Source organism: Lepus europaeus, chromosome 18 (genome assembly GCF_033115175.1).
Source record: "Lepus europaeus isolate LE1 chromosome 18, mLepTim1.pri, whole genome shotgun sequence".
Lineage (NCBI taxonomy): Eukaryota > Metazoa > Chordata > Mammalia > Lagomorpha > Leporidae > Lepus > Lepus europaeus.
The window spans coordinates 58,540,354-58,556,733 of NC_084844.1; the positions used below are offsets into that span (position 1 = coordinate 58,540,354).

Sequence of the window (16,380 nt, forward strand, 5' to 3'; positions counted from 1 at the left end):
AGGAACACAAATAGAAGACACGTTTCAAAAATATTGCTTGGAAATATCACAATGTGCCTGTGAGAAAACTGATGAAGGTAAGCTGGTAGAATAGTCTTATTTATTTCATACCAAATGTCTCAGCATCAGGAAGAAGACGCAGCCCCAGGGCAGATGCTGGTAAGTTCCTACCCATTTAGGTTGACAAAGTATATGATGCATTGTTTTTAAGACTTGAGAGAGCACTCAGATGCTGGAAAAGATGAAACAGGAGAGCAGGGACCCATCCTTGTAAAACTGTCACATTCAGGCTGTCCCATTCTTCATCATTCAAGGATGGCAGGAGGGACAGGGGCTTTTATTTTATATTTATATATATATATATATATATATATATATATATATATATATATATATATATAAAGTTATCTGAAAGGCACAGTGACAGGCTCATCAGCAGGGGACTGGATCAGAAGTGGAGCAGCCAGGACTCGAACCAGTGCTCATATGGGGTGCTGGCATTGCAAGTGGCAGCTTAACCCACTAAGCCACAACACCAGCTCTGGGACAGTGGTTTTTACAGAGTAGATTTCATGGCCTTCTGATAGTAGCCACAGCTTTCTTGAATATATTATTTCAACTCAGATTTCTCTCAGAGAGCCAGGAAGCAGAAGGGAACACACAAGGAAAATAAAAACTCTGCTTATGATCCTCAATGTAATGAGTCACTGGAAAATTAAGACAGTGTTAAAAAAATAGCATTGATGACAGTGATGACAATGATGATGTTAATGACAGAGGGACTCTAATGACCAGGTTGCAAGCTCATTCTACTTTCTGAGCAAGGACTCACCTCTCAAATCAAGCAAAAGCAAAGAGGTGGGACCCTGCAGAGATGGAGAAGGTGGATTCCCTGCAGCAGAAATTCTGTGATTCCAAGAGGGAAGTGAGGCTGGGAAACCAGGTGGGAGTCAGACAAGGGCCGGCCTCAGTGGAGCTTCTCCTCGAGGAGTTAGCAATCAGAGAAGAGTCCACAGTGGAAGGAAGAAGCTGGGGACAGGGTGCAGTAGAGACTCAGTGGAAAGTTCTTTGGGAATTTCACATGAACCAGCTATAAAGAGGAGCTGGGAGCCGATTACAGAGGCCCAGGGGACTGGCCAGCAAGCCACGCCATGGCAGTGGTACCATCAGCAGGATGTGGCACAGAACAGGGGTAGCAGGAATCAAGGGGATAAAAAAAATGCTCATTTCTGGGTTTCATGAATGTGAATCAAAACCAAAAAAAAAAAATGAGTTATCAAGTTACTGAAATAGAAAATGTTTGGCAGGCACTTAAGGACACAGAACTGTTGCTTAATAAGGTGTCCGGGCTGAAGGAAACCACTGGGAAGGGCCAGCCCCAGGCACCAGATGGCTGGGATTTTAAGAAGTGGCGGAGATCTTGTGGTTACCAGTCTAGGAAATGAAGGCTGGAACATTTAGACCTAAATCGAATTTGATTGGCGAAAAACAGAGACTAGTGAGTGAATCAGTGAGTGAGGAGGAGCCAACTGTAAGGTTGTCAGTGGCCATTTGGCTTGTGTTCAAATATTTCCAAATGCCTGTGCCCTTGGCCACACCCATCACATCTCCTGAAATGGAGTCAAAGGAAATAGTCAGATGTACACACAGCTATGAATAGCTTTTTATGCTATAGTGTTATTAAAAGAGGGGGGGAAGGTAGTAAAGTAGGAAGACAACCTAACTTTTCAACAAGAGAAGGCTGATTTTAGAAATAAATATGATAGGATCTTTGCATTGTGAAACATTGTCGAAACATTTTTTAAATGTCCTTAAAGAACATCTAATAATATGTAAAAATTCCCCCAGTATAATTTTCAATGAATACAGCTCCATTCAAATTCATTGATATGCTATGATTCTAATCTTGAAGTCAGATCTCTGTGTCACCATGTGGATTAGGCATTGTTTATTCAATCATGATAAGGAAAAGGACAGAAATACCCCCAAGTTAATGGTAATTTCTGTCTAATAGTTTCACATGATTTTTGTCTTTCTTGCTTTCTGTATTTTTGATTTTCTCAATGAACATGCATTGCTTTTCTAACCAAGCAAAAGAGCAATATAGAGCTACCTGTTATGAACATCTGATATGATTACCTTTTATTAATAAATCATTTTTATAAATATATAGTAAACAGACATGCACAATTGTCTCATTATTGAATACATGTCCCACTGTTTACCGTCAGAAGCTGTGTTTCGACTTCATCATGAACTAGATCGATTCCCATTCTCTTCTCTCGATGAAACAGGCATTCTCTGGCCACCTACAAATAAATAAATAATAGAATTCCTGCTACAAACTGACTACAGCCAATGACCAGAAATTCTAACAACTGATCTCAAAAAATGAATCAGTAGCTACCTCTAAACTAAATTTTCAAACGATTTTGTGGAGACCTAGCATGAAAAAGACTGTGACAGCTAGATAATTCTTTTGGGTAAGTGGCAAAGAGGTAGCTATTCAAAATAGCTGGAAAATCTTCCTTAATCTGGAAAGTTGATAAAATGAAACAATGGCATTTACTTTTACTTCATACATTAGCAGCTGAGAACTTGGCATCAGTTTGAGAGAAATAATGAAACATAATCCTAAAAGTATTATTTTCAACTGAGAAATGTGAGGAATACATAAATGATTTTCTTTAAATACATCAATTTTTTTGTGCAGTCAAAACCCAAGTAATTATTTTTTAGCACTATTTATTGTTTTCTTAATTATAAAAATGATGAGTTTATCCATCATAGTAAAAACATGGAAGAGTAGAAAATATAATTTAACAGTTTTCCTATCACTGATTTCTTTGTGTTAACAAAGTGGAGGTTATAATGGCCTAAATTTTATATTTTGCTTTTTAGGGTTGACATTAGATGGTAGACTTGAGATAAAGTATGCTAATGACTCCAGTGGAAAGCAGGTCAGATTACTAACAAGAAATTATTTATGAAATAACATTATGTAGCTGTTGAAATGTTTTTTTTTTCAAGGACTATTTCATGGCTTAGGCTCCTATATAATGCTAAATTTTTTAAAAGCACAAAGTAAATACCACGTACACTGCAATCCGGATGCATCTCACCGAACACAGCATCTGAGTGAATCTCTTTATAAGTGGTACAATTTGCATTTACTAATGAAGAATTAGTGGGTCAAAGGTAACCGTGATTATTTTACCATATATTACTAAATCCCATTCCAGGATATTGCTACCTGTTCCACAGTGCCACCAGTATCATATGAAAGTGGTCATTTTCTGCTCTTTTGCCAACCTCAGATATCCTGTTTTTATAATTGCGAATGTGAAATGTCAGAGGGTTACCTCATGGACTCTATTTGTATTTTAAGCTTTCACATTCACTCTTAGATTAGTTGAGCATCTTGATTTTCTCTTTTTGAGATTTATCTGTTTGTGTGACTAACTCTAATGTTGGTAGTACATACTCAAACACACAAGAACATACGGACATGGGCCGGCGCCTTGGCTCACTTGGCTAATCCTCTGCCTGCGGCACCAGCATCCCATATGGACACCAGGTTCTAGTTCCAGCTGCTCTCTGCTGTGGTCCAGGAAGGCAGTGGAGGATGGCCCAAGTGCTTGGGCCCTGCACCCACATGGGAGACCAGGAAGAAGCACCTGGCTCCTGGCTTCCAATCGGCGCAGCGCCAGCCATAGCGGCCATTTTGGGGGTGAACCAACGGAAGGAAGACCTTTCTCTCTGTCTCTCTCTCTCACTGTCTAAACTTTATCTGTCAAATAAATAAATAAAATTTTAAAAAAAAGAACATACGGACAAAAAAGTTGCAGGAAAAATTCAAATTAGAACCATCTCACTGCAAGTGGCCGTCCCTGAAAAGAGTACCAGGAGAAGAAGTGGACTTCTTTTTGAGAATTAATTAATAGGGGACGTGGCCATCATACAAAGGATACTCCCAACCCTTGAAGGCAGGGTGGGCCGTGGAGCAAACCCCTAACCCTCAGAATGAGCCAGGGCTCACGGAAGACATGGAGGTCCTCTGTTGCTAAGCAATGATGCCCTCAGAGTCAATTTCAAAAGGCACCGTGAGTGTCCCATCAGCCTTTCTCAGGATTTCTCCAGCTGTGTGTATTTGTGTGTCTAGTGGAGAGGGGACGTGACACCAAGTGTCAAGGTCACCAATAAACACAAACCCCTCATTTACGTCTTCTGGGGTCTCTTTAACCCCTTCCCGCACAGACGCTGGGGTAAGGACCCACTGCAAATGCTTTCACCCAGGAACATAAATCACGCAAATGTGAAGCAAAATGGGATTGGCTGTAACTGAAATAAATACAACTTCTAAAATCATGTCTACAATTTGCACGTCTTCAAAGATGGAATATTTTCCTCCAGTGGTGAACAGAAAGGACTAGAGAATCCATCACATGGCCCAAGGGTTAGAGGCAACTTGAACTCACTCCAAAGCCTGGTCAGAATCCAGAAACCAACAGAAGATGCTGCCCCTATTACCATGGCAACCAGCCTAATTAACCCATAGCTCTCTTCAGGTCAGATTCAGTCATCCCTTAATATGGCCTCATCTGATAATTTCACTGTGCCTCGGATGGAATCACAGAATATACAAGTTGAGCAAACATTCTTGGTCCAAAAAAATCCAACACCTAAAATGCTAAAAATCCAAAATGTTTGGAGCACTGCCATGACACCACAAGTGAAAAGTTCCATACCCAACCTCAAGTGACAGGGTCACAGCCAAAATACCGGCTCATCAAAAATGCTGCACCAAATGACCTTCACTCTATTTGTATCAGGTGTTCATGAAATAGAAATAAATTTCATGTTTATACCTGAGTACCCAAGGCATCTCATTATGTATATTCAGGAATTCTAAAGTAAAATATATCTCCTAACGCCTGTTGCCCAAGCATTTCAGATTAGGGATACTCAACCTGTATACAGGAGGCATCTCTTGTCACAGAGTGCAACTTTTCCTTCAAATATGGCTATGGTCTATCTTAACTTAGAGACAGCAGTCATCAAATAACCTATTAAAGAGATAAGAAGGGCCGGCGCCATGGCTCAACAGGCTAATCCTCCGCCTAGCGGTGCCGGCACACCGGGTTCTAGTCCCGCTCAGGGCGCTGGATTCTGTCCCGGTTGCCCCTCTTCCAGGCCAGCTCTCTGCTATGGCTCGGGAGGGCAGTGGAGGATGGCCCAAGTGCTTGGGCCCTGCACCCCATGGGAGACCAGGAGAAGTACCTGGCTCCTGCCTTCGGATCAGCGTGGTATGCCAGCCGCGGCAGCCATTGGAGGGTGAACCAATGGCAAAGGAAGACCTTTCTCTCTCTCTCACTGTCCACTCTACCTGTCAAAAAAAATTTTAAAAAAATAAAAAACAATAAAAAAGAGATAAGAAGAAGGCAATTTTTCCCTTAAAGTATAGTGTACCCCAATGATTTCTCTTTAATTTTCTTTGCTTTACACTCAGAATACTTCCTAAAAGAGGTGGTTCTGTATCATGTGTAAGAATTTTACCATTACTGAAACCAATTACAGATTTATTGATAGGGGCTTGGCTGCGACAGGTGAAGTGAGACATAATCCAATGTAAGAATAACCTTAGAAATTCAGTCACTGGGTTCTAATAACAAGGCAATGCCATTATCATAGAGTCTTATCTCTACCTGAAGAGGAGCTTCGGTCTCCATCAGGGCCCTCTCCAGTCTTTTCTTAACATCAGTAAGTGCATTTGTCTCACCAATCATCTCATCCAACTCATGAGTGATTTCGGATTTCCAAAACCCTATGTCATTGACGCGTTCTCCCAGATTTTGGGTGGAGTCTTCCTGGGTTTTTCTTGTCTGCTGGTATTTGTCTTGAATCAAGCGAGACGTATCCACCCTTAGTCTCTCTGAGTTATGTCGAGATGTGTTGGACTCTTGGTAGTTGGTTAAATTGGACCTGTACCAGTCATCGGGGGTGTATCTCGTGAACAACGTGGTTCTGTTGGAGACGAAGGGCAGCATCGTGCTCTCGGCCACCCTCTGAGATCTGGTGCAGTATGGGGCCAAGGTCGGCAAGTCGGAGGCTACTCTGTAGTATGTACTCGGTCTCCATGGAAGGCTCATGCTATGGGTCAGATTGTAATGGGGGAAGCGGTCCCTATAGCTTGAGGCCATGGTACTGATGGTGGGTAGAAAGTTGGTTGGGGTTGGTCTGGGGTGAGCATAAGTTGCCGTTAGTGTAGAACCTAAACGCTCCATGATGCTCAAACACAATTTATAAATCTCTCCTGTTTGAAAATAAAGGAAAAAGTAAAAATACGCAGTCACATAAGTTACTCTCTACTGAAACATACAAATAAGAAACTACATCTTAGTATCCCCAACACATTAGATATTTGTTAACCGTGTTTACCAATGGATAACATATTCAAAAAATTTTTTTTAATTTCTGTATCCCTAGAATGAATTTATGTATTAATTTCATATAAATGTGTACATATATATTTTTTTACATTGGCCTTTGGGTTTTGATTCCATTAAAAGAGTTGTGTTGTTTCTAACAAATTCAAATCAAGACAAGGAACTGGGCATTTTTTCAGACAGGGCTTCAAATCTTGGCCCTGCTATTTATTGGCTATGTGGCCATAGGCAAATGGCTTCACCTCTTCTGTCCCTCAGTTGCTTCATCTAACAAGAACCAGGCACACTAACAGCACTGCCTTCTCTGGATTGTTATGGCAATGTAGCAGCAAGGGCTTCTTTGGCAGCCCCTCCACTCTCCACCAAGTCCTACTACAAAGAAATACAACCTGGCTAACAGTGAGTGGTGCAGCAGTATGCAAACGCAGCTCAGGGAAACCACTAGCAACTTGTCACCACTAAGCACCTTCAAAACACAAGTCTTTGGGCGTGCAGAGCTATAAGGATGAAGGCAATGCTAACAACTTGGAGTTCTTGGCACAGTGTCAGGGCTCAATAAATGGTAGCTTTTCAACTTCCTAATCCAGAGGAGTCTATAAAAGACACATGCCTTTTCTCTCTCTAAAAGTGAATTCCTTCACAAAAGAAGCCACTGGGGATACTTCATTAATAATTGTTATCTTGCCAGATTTTTCCTATTATATAGCAAGATATGTATTTGCATATGAGGGTACTTCAAAAAGGTTCATGGAAAATGGATTTAAAAGATAAGCTTATTGCTTTGGGAAAAAATTGAAATCCACATATACGAGGAGTCTTCCAAATGTTCATGAAAAGCTCAGATTATGAAAAAATTATGCATGGATTTCAAACCTTTTTTTTAAGATTTATTTTATTTATTTGAAAGGTGGAGTTACAGAGAGAGGGAGAGACAGAGAGAACTATCTGATAGTTCACTCCCCCAAATGGCCACATGGGCTAGGCAGGAGGCAGGAGCTTCTTCTGGGTGTCCCACATGGGTGCAGGGGCCCAAGCACTCGGGCTATCCTCCACTGCTTTCTCAGACACATTAGCAGTGGAGCAACTGGGTCTCAGACTGGCTCCCATACGTGAAGCGGCACTGCAGGTGGTGGCTTAACCTGCTACACCACAAAACTTTATCACACCAAAATAAACTAGTTTTTAATTCCATTGTTCCAGAACTTTTTGAAGTGCCCTTGTAATATATACAAGGATATACCATTTCTATGCATGCAAAACTTTTTAATACGAAAACTGAATAATTGTCCCAGTCATCATAATATCATCCTAGAATAAGTTTTTTTGTATTTTTTTTGTTTTTTATAACTGAAATATATGTTTTGGACCATTGTCCCTGTAGAATATACAGATCCACATCATTCTTTCACTGGTTCTTCTGTCTGGAATTTTTAGTCATTTTTATGCCAGAAAACCAAGGATGCCAGACATTTTTAAATATCTATGAACCTGTTTACTAAAAAGGGAAAATTAAGTCAGATCCAATTCTATGCACTATTCAGAAAAAAAATAAAATTCTTCAATGATTATTTAAACAGCTTTCTCTTGAGGACTTCGGTTCTCAAACCAAAAAAAATATATTTGTAGAATTGTGTAAAATCCTCAGACCGTGGAGTGAAATAGCTACCCATGGCCAGTGGCAATGACCCACATGGACCCAACTCCCTTTTTCCAAAATTATTCCCTCTTATAGTCCCCAAATATCTTATACTGGCCAAGCTTAGAGAATGATGGTGAGCGCCCTGCTAATGCACCTGGGAAAGCAGCAGAAGATGATCCAAGTGTTTGAGACCCTATACCCATGTGGCAGACCTGGAAAAGGCTCCTGGCTCCTGGCTTCAGCCTGGCACAGCCCTGGCCATTGCATCCATTTGGCGAGTGAACCAGAGAATGGAAGATTTCTCTCTCTCTGCCTCTATCTCTCCTCTCTGTAATTCCACTTTTCAAAGAAATGTGAAAGAAAGAAAGAAAGAAAGAGAGAGAGTGAGAGAGAGAGAGAGAGAGAAAGGAAGGAAGGTAGGAAGGAAGAAAGGAAGGGAGGGAGGGAGGGAGGGAGGGAGGAAGGAAGGAAGGAAGGAAGGAAGGAAGGAAGGAAGGAAGGAAATAAAGCGAGAGAGAGAAAGAAAATGACAGCAAATAAGAAAATCTTACTAACCACTCAAAGTTCTTCACTTCAGTTTTGAAACTTGAATATTGCCTTTTGAAAAAGTAAATACAAAGAAACTTGTAACCTTAACACCCTTATGTCTGTTTTCTCTAATCCCTTCCCCATGCCAAATCTTGACTTAATCTAATTTTCTTCATTAAGTTTCAAGTGGGGATGGACCACTCTCAGTGGTGTTGGTTAATTCTTGAGAAGAAAGGATCAACTTGGTCTGCAATCATGGGATCCCAAGTGTAGAACGCCATGGGAGATTCCGCACCACCTGTTGAGTTGGCATGTTGAGACATCTCAACCCCTCTTATCAAATGTTGAACCATGAGTCATTGGCTCCAAGGGGTGATAGGGGAACACACCGAAGTTCATAAGCCAGGTAAGACATAGGGACTGAAAAAAAAATACTGAAAGCACCTAATGACTTGCTTTTTAAATAGGGATGAGGCACAGTTTAGAATCTGTAATCTGAAACCTACAGCTCCAGTTGTTTAGAGCTCACCAAAGTGGAGCTCCTTGACCACATCAGTGATTTTCACACAGAGCCACTATTTTATGATAGCCAGCTGTGAGACTCTAACTCTATCTTCTTGTAAGTCAGTTCAGGCCAACTGAGTAAAAGACAGCACATGGCAATAGCACACCAAAAAGTACCCCACTGTCTTGTTTGGGGTCATTCTCGGTCAAGACAACTGATAGTGTCATGGCCTAAGAAATACGTAAACACTCAAAATAGCTCTTGCTGTGATCAATTCATAAAAACCAGACGTAGCCTCACACATACAAAAATCTAGATGAACTATATGAAACAATTGTTTTTAGACATCGGAAAACAAATAGCACAGGACTCTGATCCCTGTAAGCAGACAGACAAAGGAGGTGAGCCCTCTGATTGTCATGGTAACGTACCTGGAGGCAATTTCTAGATCACAGGAAAATAAAGAAAAAAGCAGATGGAGACTGACAGAGCCTGGCAGCCTTTGTGGGTTGAAAAAGTGATAAGAACCTAGGGAGGCTGAGACAGCCAGAAGCTCCGCGAAGCAGGACTCTGCAGAAAAAGACCTCCAAAAATCTACAATAGGGATCCATGTGAGTCTTTGCCCACACATCAAAAGACACACCCCAAACCTTGGAAAGAGGGATGGCAGCGATTTCAGCTGAGCTGAACAGAGTCCAGAGTCCACAGAAGGTGGAAACACATCTTGAACTCAGGTAAACCAGATGGGGGAGTCATTGGTGATCACAATGAGCATTCACTGGAGACTCTAGAGCTGTGACACATTAGAAGTAGGACTTACCTGTCTCCGGAGTAGAGGTACTGAAGAAAACAGATCTCACAAAAGTCAAACAGATCAGCACGTAACTTAACTGTCTGATACCCAAATATGAAACATCACAATGTCCAGCAACCAATCAAAAACTACTAGACATAGGAAGAAGCAGGAAAATGTGTCCTGTAATTAAGAAAAAAAATAGTCAATAGAAGCAAGCCTAAAAATGACAAAGTTAATCTAACTAGAAACTATGGACAAGTATTTAATAGATTGGAAAACATAATAGATACCTGGAAGATTTTTAAAAAGAGTCAAATGGAACTTTAAGGATAAAACATGCAGTATACATGTATATGATATATATTTGCACAATTTCACTAAATGGGATTTAAGACAGATCAGATATTGGAGCAGTAATGATTCTTGAGCTTGAGTATAACTAAATTTTTTAACAGCACCTCCGTAAAAATAGCAGTGGTCTAACATCACCTAATCGGAGTGTCACAAAGAAAGGGGAGAATGACAAATATGTTTGGAAAAACAATGAATGAATATTTCGCAAATTTATTGAAAAGTATAAACCCCCAGGTCTGAGAGGTTCCACAGCGTCCAAGAGGATAAACACACAGACCCACACACAGGTACATACAAACACAACACACACAAACACACAGATACACACCCCCACTGCCACCACCACATTCCCAGGGTTCATCATAATCAACCAGTGATAAACAGAAAAATCTAAAATCATAGGGAAAAGAAGACATGTTAGGCAGAAATGATCAGCGATTAGAATTAGTGCAAAACTGTTGTCCAGAACAATCCAAGCCAAAAGCAACCCAACGAGACCTCTGAAGAACTGGAAGACCCCCTTCATGCCGCTCTGACTGGAGACCTTTGATTCTAATAAATAGTTTTATATCTCTTTTAAAAAATGAATTGGAAGAAAGTGTAAATCTAGAGTTCTATGGGGGCAACTAATGGTGATCACCCTCCACAAGGAAGGGAAAGTCAGTTCTGTGAGTATCATTAGTGGGAACAATCCCCCGAAAGGGAGGGGAGATAAATTCTATGAGCATATCTATGAGAATAACCCACAAATTGAACAGGAAAGAAATTCTTTTCATATAACCAAAAGTCAAAAGAATTTATCAGCAGCAGACCTGCAGTAAAAGAGTTGTTAAAGGAAATTCTTCAGGCAAAAGGAAATTGTACCAGATGGAAACTTGGATCCACACAAAGCAAGGAAGAATGTTAGAAATGGGAGGCATGTGAGCTAATATTCTTTGCAAAAAGACTGATTTGATTTCCAAATTCTTTAAAAGATAATTGCTTGAAGATAGTAAAAACTTATGGTGGAGTTTACAAAATACAAGCAAATAATGTGGTAATAATAGCACAAATAATGGAAGGGCTAACATGGAACTATGGGTCTTGTAACCAAGATGGAATAATGTTATTTAAATATTCTGTGATGTTAAAAATGCATCTTTCAAGTTCTAGAGTAGCGATTCTCCAAATCTGATCTAAGAACCCAAGAGAAGACCTAAGACCTTTTCAGGAGTGAAAAATCACCATTTTCTTGCTAAACACCCAGATGCTATTTGCATTTTTCACCCTCATTCTCTCAAAATTCACTGACAGCGTTCACCATGGACTGAATGAAGAAGACATGAGAACTCAGCTACTAAACTAGAAAGTTAGAAACCTTGCCAAAATGTAAAGTGCCACCACCTTTCTCACTAATTTATTTTTGTTCCAGAAAATGTGGGTTTTTTTTTTTTAATAAAACTGGGTTTTGGTTAATATATACTGGGATTATTATGTTTATTTTTAAAAGAAATCATATCTTTAATTCCAAATTTTATTTTCTAATATAATAAGGATATATGGAAATAGTTCACATGCAGCGAAGTTCTTTCAGGTCCTCGATATTTGGTAAGCTTAAAGTCACACTGTGAACACATTTTTTTAAATTGGTGGCCTAGAGCAATCTCTAAGAAAAAGTTTTAACTAATGAGCCAATAGTCAAGAAAAAGTTGGAGATTAAAATAAAGGCACAAAATTAATCCCAGAGGAAAGAGGGACAAAAATAAGACAAGAAAAAAAAAATCAAATAGCAACCTGATAGATATGAACCCAGCTATACTGAAAATTTAATTTACAGTAAATGGTCTAAATAATACAATTAAAAGGCACAGATTGTTGTGTAATTGTTTTTAGAAAGAAATACCAAACTATATGCCAACTAGAAATCAAGTCTCATTTTAACTATATAACATAGATAAGTTAAAATCGAAGTATGGGGGAAATGCACCATGAAATGTTAGTCAAAAGAACTCTGGAGTGGCTATATTAATAATCAAACCAAGTAGACTTCAGAACAGGACGTATTATCAGAGCTTGAGAGATAAAGAAATCAATTAAGGAGGCATGATCATCTTAGCTAGTTCTGTAATCATTAACACAATTGTAAACACATAAAACAAAAACTGACAAAGCTGAGAAAGAGATGAGTCCACAATCATAGCTGGATACAGAACACTTCAACCCTCTTCTGCCAGTAATTCATAGAAAAAGGAAGACAGAAAACTGGCTAATTCAGGGGCACTTGAACAACTAGCTGGATCTAACTCACATCTCCAGAACACTCCACCCAAAGCAAAGATTAAATATTATTCCCAACTGTGCAGAGAACATTCACCATGTAGGCCAAAATATGAACCATAAAACAATTCTCAACAAACTTAAAATGTTGAAATCATACCTCTCTGAGCATATGAGATTTAACTTAGAAATCAATAACAGAGGACCAGCATGTATGGCATCGTGGGTTAAGCCACACTGGCATCCCTTGTCAGAGTGCCCATTGGAGACCCAACTTCTCCACTTCCAGTCTAGCTTCCTGCTGATGTGCCTGGGAAGGCAGTGGAAAATGGTCCAACTGCTTGGGTCCTGCCACCCATGGGGAGACCAGGAAGAAGCTCCCAGCTCCTGGGTCTGGCCTGGCCCAAACCTGGCTGTTGTGGCTACCTGTCTCTCTGTCTCTCACATTCTGCTTTTCAAATAAATAAATATGTATTTTTAAAAGAAGTCAATAATCAGGGCCGGCACTGTGGTGCAGCAGGTTAACACCCTGGCCTGAAACGCCAGCATCCCATATGGGCGCCGGTTCAAGTCCCAGCTGCTCCATTTCTGATCCAGCTATCTGCTATGGTCTGGGAAAGCAGTATAAGATGGCCCAAGTCCATGTGGGAGACCAGGAGGAAGTTCTTGGCTCCTGGCTTCAGATCAGCACAGCTCCAGCCATTGCAGCCAATTAGGGAGTGAACCAATGGATGGAAGATCTCTCTCTCTCTCTTCCTCTCCTCTCTCTGTGTAACTCTTTCAAATAAAGTAAATAAATCTTTAAAAAAAAAAGAAGTCAATAATAGAAACATATTTGAATAATCCCCGAATAGCAGGAAATTAAACAATACACTTCTAAATAATTCATGAGTCAATGGAATCAATCATATGACAAGTTAGAAAATATTTTGAACTGGGGGCCAGCACTGTGGCACAGCAGGCTAAAGCCCTGGCCTGCAGCGCCAGCATCCCACAAGGACGCCAGTTCAAGTCCCAGCTGTTCCATTTATGATCCAGCTCCCTGCCAATGCACCTGGGAAAGCAGTAGAAGATGGCCCACGTGCTTGGGCCCCTACACCCACATGATAGACCAGAAGAAGACCCTGACTGCTGGCTTCAGATTGTCCCAGCTGTGGCCATTGTGGCCATTTGGTGAGTGAACCAGCAGAGGGAAGACCTCTCTTTCTGTCTCTACCTCTCTCTGTAACCCTCCCTTTCAAATAAATAAAATAAGTCCTCCAAAAAAAATGTATTTTTAACTGAGAACAAAACTGAGGATTATTTTTTAAAGATTTTATTTATTTATTTGACAGGTAGAGTTACAGTGAGAGGGAGAGACAGAGAGAAAGGTCTTCCTTCCGTTGGTTCTCTCCCCAAATGGCCACAATGGCCAGAGCTGCGCCAATCTGAAGCCAGGAGCCAGGTGCTTCTCCTGGTCTCCCACATGGGTGCAGGCACCCAAGACTTGGGCCATCCTCCACTGCCCTCCCGGGCCACAGCAGAGAGCTGACCTGGAAGAGGAGCAACCGGGACAGAATCTGGTGCCCCAACCGGGACTAGAACCCAGTGTGCTGGCGCCACAGGCAGAGGATTAGCCAAGTGAGCCACGGCACCGGCCTAAATTGCAAGACTCTTAAGGAAGAAATAATATCTGAGTTTGCAGAAGCCCAAGGATAACTTTGGTGATGTGTGCTTTTAACAATGTCTAAATTATTCTTTCAACTCTAACTCAGCCACTTCCTAAGAGGCCATATGCAGCACATACTAAGATCATTAACTGATGCTATAAATATCTTATATTTGCAAGGAGACTGAAGAAAATCTTTGGAGAAAAGTGACTGAAAATAGCTATGGGAAATTTTTTTTTTAAGATTTATTTATTTGAGAAGCAGAGTTACAGAGTGAGAAAGGCCGACACAGAGAACTTCTAACAGCTGGTTCACTCCCCAGATGGCCACAATGGCCAGAGCTGGGCCCATCTGAAGTTGGGAGCCAGGAGCTTCCTCAGTCTCCCACGTGGGTGCAGGGGCCCAAGCACTTGGGTCATCTTCCATTGCCTTCCCAGGGAGCTGGATCCGAAGAGAAGCAGCTGGGACAAGAACCAGCACCCATATGGAATAATAGCACCACAGGTGGAGGCTTAACCTACTATGCCACAGCGCTGGCCTCCAAACTATGTAAAAATCCATCCCTTAAATCATGCAATTGTTATTTTTATTATATTTTTAGTCATAACAATAAAGCATTTCAAGCAATGAGACATATACCACAAAGTCAAATAGAGTATTTTACAATGTTGATTTAGTGTGTGGTCAATATTTGTTTACATACTAAAAAAATCTTATAATGGTCTTCCATAAATATTAACATACTAAATAGAGAATCAATCACACAGATTTTAAATACTGGAAACCTCCACTTACAATCCAAAAGGTAGCCTCAGATTGGACAAATACTTTTTTTTTTAGTACATTTAGGAAGACTTCAAGATCAGAAATATTTTGAAGTCTATAGAAGCTAGAGAGAGAAAGGTACTTTGTACAGCAGTTAACAGGCCACGTGGGATGCCTTTATCCCATATCACAGTGCCTGGTTCAAGTCCCGGCTCCTCCTCTTCCAAATCCAGCTTCTTACTAAAGTGCACCCTTGGAGGGCAGTATATGTTGGCTCGGGTATCCGGGACCCTGTCACTATGAGGGAGACCCGGAGTGAGTTTGAGGCTTCTGGATTTGGCCTGGCCCAGCCCTGGGTGTTGCAGGCTTTTGGGGAGGGAACCAGTGGATGAAAGCTCTCTGTGTGGGGTAGGGAAGGGGAGGGGAGGGGAGGGGAGGGAGAGAGAGAAAGACGAAAGGGAGGAAGGAAGAAAATGTTCTTAAAAAACCAATCGGGGGGCCGGCACTATGGCACAGCAGTTCTAGTCCCAGCTGCTCCTCTTCCAATCCAGCTCTCTTCTATGGCCTGGGAAAGCAGTGGAAGATGGCCCAACTCCCTGGGCCCCTGCACTTACGTGGGAGACCTGGAAGAAGCTCCTGGCTCCTGGCTTCGGATTGGCGCAGCTCTGGCCATTGTGGCCAACTGGGGAGTGAACCAACGGATGGAAGACCTCTCTCTCTCTCTGCTCCTCTTCTCTGTGTAACTTCTGACTTTCAAATAAATAAATAAATCTTTAAAAAAAAATAATACCCAGAGTAAAAAAAAAAGAAAAAAAATTAAGTTTATGAAAAAATACAAGAAGGGTGCTCCAAGCCTCCAATCATAAAGTAATATCAAATCAGAGGAAATGCAGATTCTCGTTTTCATCAGTACACATAGGCTCCACGTGTTGAAATGTCACATTGTAGCCCACAAATATGTGCATGTACTCTTAATATATATATTTAAAACCTACAGATCGTTCTGCACAGGAGAATCGGAGTGTTTGCACGACCTGCCCCACACCTTGTCTCAGGACAGGGGCAAGCACAGCCTGGGAACATTCCTGGAACCCCCTGTGTGAGCCGCTGTTACGGTACAGCAGATCAAGTCGCCACCCGCAACGCTGGTATCCTGTTTCAGATCGCAGGCTCGAATCCTGGCGGCTCTGCTTCCAGTCCAGCATCCCTACAAGTGCACTTGAGAGAGCAGCAATCCATGGCCCACGGACTTGGGCCCCTGGCTTCCGCCTGGCCTAGCCTGGAAAATTGTGGCCATTTGGGGAGTTCTCTCTCTCCCTCTCTCGTTCCCTGTCACTCTGCCTTTCAAATAATTCCACCAACTTTTTATAAGAACAATCCCCTTGAGTTCCTTTGGGTGCATCCACTCCCAGTTTTATAAATTGGAACAGAAATAAAACATC

The 16,380-nt window shown here is 41.3% G+C and overlaps 1 protein-coding gene across 1 annotated transcript in view; it reads right to left on the reverse strand.

The window, feature by feature from the left end:
- The window catches only part of TEKT3 (tektin 3), a 32,286-nt gene extending 26,002 nt beyond the window's left edge, over positions 1–6,284 (reverse strand). Inside the window, exons 1-2 of the mRNA XM_062175233.1 lie at positions 5,706–6,284; positions 2,226–2,309 (exon numbers count right to left, since the gene is read on the reverse strand). Of these exons, the coding sequence (XP_062031217.1) occupies positions 2,226–2,309; positions 5,706–6,284 (663 nt within the window). The remainder of the gene's footprint in view (positions 1–2,225; positions 2,310–5,705) is intronic.
- Positions 6,285–16,380: the final 10,096 nt, after the last annotated feature.